This window comes from Anneissia japonica, unplaced genomic scaffold, assembly GCF_011630105.1.
Source record: "Anneissia japonica isolate Jap-2015-1 unplaced genomic scaffold, ASM1163010v1 scaffold1859_len985614_cov190, whole genome shotgun sequence".
Lineage (NCBI taxonomy): Eukaryota > Metazoa > Echinodermata > Crinoidea > Comatulida > Comatulidae > Anneissia > Anneissia japonica.
Genome location: NW_022694754.1, coordinates 41,911 through 47,207, shown reverse-complemented (window position 1 = coordinate 47,207; position 5,297 = coordinate 41,911). Strand labels below are relative to the sequence as shown.

The following is a 5,297-nucleotide window of genomic DNA, read 5'->3' as shown; positions in this document are numbered from 1 at the left end:
GTCCAGGGGCAGAGGCCTGGAGGGGGTTTGTGAGAAAAGCGACAAAGTAGCATTTTGAGGGTCTTCATATTCATAAATATTCATTTAAATTTTCATTAATTTGGGTGTTTTTGGGACCTGAAAGAGTAACATTATTATGTCCTGTACATCTGCAGACCTATAGATAACATTCTTCATATTATATAGATCAATCTGCAATCACCGGAGACAATCAATTTCTAACAAATTTCATGCCACATTATTAAAAATCAATGGATAGATAAGCTGGCAAATATATAATGCAATACATGCTGTAGCATTTTGATAATAAGGAACAATTTTGTGAAATCATGTTTTAAAAAGTGGACCTTTTGGAATTCACACCCTCTGCACACTTCCTGCCTATTCCAACACATACTTCTCGTTTTTCTTCCTCTTTTCTGCCTCTACTCACTTCCAGTGTCACATTCCCTTTCAGTTGACCTCCCCCTACTTAAGCCTAAACTTATCATTTCCTCATTAAACCTTTAACACTTCTTTTCATTTTTTCCACGGAATCGGCCCTCCTGAGTCCCTTGTGAATAATTCCTATGTTTTGTATATAGGCTTAATGTATGTTTGCTTTTGTGTTATGTAATTTTTGTGGATATTGGCCCTTGATGGCATTTGCAGCTTTGGATAAAATTGAATTGAATTTTGTCATATCATTATACAGCAGTTTTGTTGGTACTTAGAAAAATGTGTTGAAGTTTTTCATTATTGAATGTCGTTTTGGTTTTGGTTTTAGTTATTGACGTTTGAGGTTCTGCAACTTTCAATTTGTAAATATGTGGCAAAGACAAGCCAAACCAGTCACTCGTCGCAAATTGTGTTTCAGAGAAAATAGCCAAAACATGCTTGAATGTAAATTTTTTTTTAATCTAATTTATTTCACTAAACTAAGGTTTATGTATCTATACATCATGCTGTGTTGTTATTTTTCCCAATTTCAATGTTAAAACAACACTTTTTAATGATTTTATGATAGTTTCTGCATGAGAAATGCCTGAAATCATAAACTTTGAAGGCTGATTTCTCATATATTGTTCTTCAAACAGCTGTACGCTTAAATGCTTGTAACTTCAGAAGGAAATTTCGGATTTGAACGATTTTTAAACCATTTTATAGCTCTTATTTCACTCTTTAACCCTGTATTAATAACTCAACATCGATTTTTGCGATGAGTGACTGGTTTGGCTTGACTTTGTCACATATTATATATAGGCAACTGAACAACTATTGGTGAGACCCACACTATATATGTATTTGAAGGTTTGCTTCTTGTTCATTTTCATGCTGTGAGGAAAATGGATCTTTTCCCTAAGCTTTTGGATATTGCTAAGGTCCCAGAAAACGACAGTTTAAAACATATGCAAAAACAAGAATTTTGGGACAACAAAAGCACTTTTTAGACATTTAAAAAAACATAAAACACTTTTAGGTATTTCTGGCCCTGTTTTGATTGATCAGTTGTAAAGTTTGATTGACACCCCAAAATCACTTGGTGATTTCCTTCTCTGTCACGCTTGAGTGATTTCCTTTTCTGTATGCAATGCGATCTAGCTATACAAGGCAAGGCTTTCCTAAATGTTTAGCAAATTTTAAATTTGAAAAATTCTGATACGCGGAAAAGAAACTATCAAAATAAAATTTAATTTTCTTATTTAGTTAAAGTTTGCTTTAATTTATTATTTATTTGGCAACAACATAACACAAGTAGAGATGAATTGAAATTCAATCAATATCAATAACTATTAATCAACCAGAATCCTGTCTCTTATACACATCTAGATGTGTATAAGAGACAGATTTTGCAATAGGTCTACTGAAATATAGTAGGCGCCGGAAAAATTAGCCTAGCAACACTTCTAGGCTAGGCCTAGCCTTACCTTGATTTAGGTAACTGTTATCAGACATGAAAAACTGAGAGCATGATATTTTCTGTTGCTAGTGTTAACACTTGTGTCATATAATCTTTTATTGGAATTACTTTTCAAACTTGTTAAAAAATTATTCAAACTTATCTCAGGCTGGCTTATCGACTGCAGTGTGCAAGATCCGAGGTACAAAAACTAATCTTAGTAAAGAAGGTACACATTAATTATTGTTCACGACGTAAACATTTCAGTAAATCAGATAAATTAACGCTTTTATTTAATTATTTGTGGAATGAATTATCTTCATGGCCTTGGTGGGTGAGATAAAAAATAAAGAATAATGCATGTGGTGGGTTTGCAAACAATTACCTTGCCTTCCTCGGACGCTCGACTGATAAAATATAGGCCTACAGAAAAAGCAGCTGGCGAGAGCATTCCAGTGGATGTGATCTACAACCTCTGATTTTGCCTAGTTACGAAGAAGCCTAGGAGAAATACTCTCTACTTCTTATTTCTTTTTTCTCCTTTAACGTAAAACAAAACTTATGCCAATATTTTTTCATGGTTTTGTAATAATTAGAGTAATGCATATGCATTTATGCCGAGAACAATTTTTTTTTGAAATTTTTTCCAAATGGGGCTTTATGGCACCTTGGCCCCAGCTCAAGATACTCCATTACTGTGGCAGCTGCTTTACGTCCCTGTCGTCTACTCCAGATAGTTCTTGCGAGCTAAAAAAATTTGCCGCCCAGCAAAGAGTTCAAATATTTGCTTCAGCTACAGTAGGATTGCAGTAGTCTGCTGGTGGTATACAGTACCTCTACCAACTGCCAATTGTTGTGTATCTAGTTTTTGTAACGGTTCGGTATATAGACTGAACAGTGGCGGTGACAGCTGGGGTTCAGTGGGGCACAGGACATTGGTTTAGGGAACCTTGGACTCCTTGTCGGGGAAGAAACCAATTATTTTTAATCCTCATCAGGGAAACTAGACCTCCCATCAGTAGGGTTCTTTACTATCAATTGTCTCACAGATGTCAGTGTCACTGTGTGTCACTATGCACAGCAAAATAAAATAAAATGTGTTATTAAAGAAAGCGGGCTTAAAATTTTTAACCAGATACCACGGAAGGGATGTCTTCAACTTGGGACCCCTTAGACTCCAGCTTAAGAAATTTTTTGTACATGATGGTGGGTGTGCTACCAGGCTAAAAAAAAATCATTTAAAATTTACAAAAACAAGGTATATTTTAGGCCCCATAATAAAAGTTATTAGTTTATCACCCTATCAAAGAATAAAATCTGATGAGGGAGCCTGTTTGCGAAAACCATTGTTGTGTGAAATAAAAGAATGTTAGCCTTTGGAGTTTAAATACTCGCAATTTATGTTGGATTTACTCTATTGATATAGCTAACAAGATAATGTTTGTAATGCGTTTATGTGTAATATATAATTGTGAAGAAGAATCATCCGTGCCCATACTGTTTCGGCAGTTGACTACATTGAGATACTGACCGTACACTACCGAACTTTCTCAACCACGATAGACAGGCAGTAAACCTGAAACAGGACAGGTCTTATGGCATGGGGCCTTGAATTTGTTGCACTGTATCACTCTAAGGAAAGTGTCAAAAAAGGTCCAACTATATTTTATGAAATAAAATGTAAATAAGTGGATACATTACCGATTTTGAAATATAATTCAATTAAAATCAATTGAATTAGAACCCGGAAATAAATGACAAAATTCGCCATGATCACTCCTTGTCGCTCCAGTTCTTCTGCTCAGGACGATAGAATAATAAACAAGGAAGTTAGGAATCAGTGGAGTGGAACATGACGTCACGAAACTTCAACAACTACGGTAACTTGGGATAACTGGGAATTATTATTGTGTGGAAAATATTAATTAACATTTTGTCTAGTAATATAGGCCTACATTGTCCTCTATCAAGGGATCTAGGGCCAATGGCGGCTCAGCACACGAGGAGGGGTGGGGAAGGTTACGGTGCTTGTTGTAGCGTGACGAGCTGAAGCCCTGCCGGACACTAGCTACCACTGCCAAGTGCATAAGCCTTTAATCACTAGAGAGCCTATCCCAATCCGAAGATGACCCTTAATTCAGTTACACCACATACCACAAAATAAAATGTAATTTTAATTAAAAAAAAAAAAAGGCCTACTCACTATCAACTTAAATATTTAAGGCCTATTTATTAGTTTACGTTAAAATCCATTAAATAAATAAAATTATTATGTTTACAGGTAAGAAGGTGCAGTGGCTGAATGTGATACGGTAAGTTATTAATGATCTGGAATGAAGCTGTCGGATGAGAGTGACATGATAATACAGTATTTTTCGGCCATATAAATTAACTTAGCAGCTCCGTTTTGCAGACAAAATGAAGATGTTTATTGTTTATTGTTGGTGAGCCGAAGAATTGAATTCCTTATCGATATGAAAGCAAGATCATAGGATGGACCAATAATTCACCAATCATCGTAGGCCAAAATTGTCCTTTTAACGCAACATTTTTAAACAAATTACAATAAGCCTGATTCAGTACACATACACACACCCACAACCACGCACGGAAAGGATTCTAGTATTGACTACCAAAAGTCAAAATAGAATTTTTAAATCGGCTATTTGCAACTTTTTGGACTTTTTAAACAGTCCATTCTAAATAATAATTATACTTCATGGAAATTTCAGAAACTTGCATTGTGCACAGATCCCTGACGTATCTTCATGGCCGTAGCCACCGGTACGGTTGGTCGGGTTTCAACCTGACCACTTTTTGACAGACCACAAGTTAATTAGGGCCTAATTAGGTTTTGAATAGGAAAAACGAGTGGTCTAGTGGTTATGACGCTCGCCTTGTCAGCAAGAGGTCGCAGGTTCGAATCCCGTCTGAGGCATTTTATTACACAATGACTTTTATAGGACTTTATTCGCTGAAAAGCTGCAGGGTAGCCTACTATGTTCCACCATGTCCTTATTAAACATTGTATATGAACCTAGGTTTAATAATTTATATTATTTTATATTTATTTATTCAGCAGTTATTCGGCTAACTTCCTTCAATATCATATACAATATACGACAGTACGGTATTTATTTCTAGCCGTTTCTCCATATAATTTATCTGCCCGAACATGACACCACATTTACACTCCACTGATTTCGAACTTCCTTGTTTAGGCCTATTGCTGAATAACAGGTCTGGAAGCCAACATGTCGAATTTTGTGATATATTTCCTCGTTCAATTTCAGATTGTTTTAATTGGATCCAAAATAGGTAATGTATCTACTTGTTCACATTAAATTTATTTCCTAATTATAGTTTGCCGAGTGTCAATAGGCCTATATTCAAGGATTTATTGATGCACTGCGTAGGC

The 5,297-nt window shown here is 35.6% G+C and overlaps 1 protein-coding gene across 1 annotated transcript in view; it reads left to right on the top strand.

Moving 5' to 3' along the window:
* Nucleotides 1–5,115: 5,115 nt before the first annotated feature.
* The window catches only part of LOC117101277, a 32,341-nt gene continuing 32,159 nt past the window's right edge, over nt 5,116–5,297 (top strand). Inside the window, exon 1 of the mRNA XM_033241239.1 lies at nt 5,116–5,197. Coding sequence (XP_033097130.1) covers nt 5,134–5,197 — 64 coding nt within the window. The 5' untranslated portion in view covers nt 5,116–5,133. The remainder of the gene's footprint in view (nt 5,198–5,297) is intronic.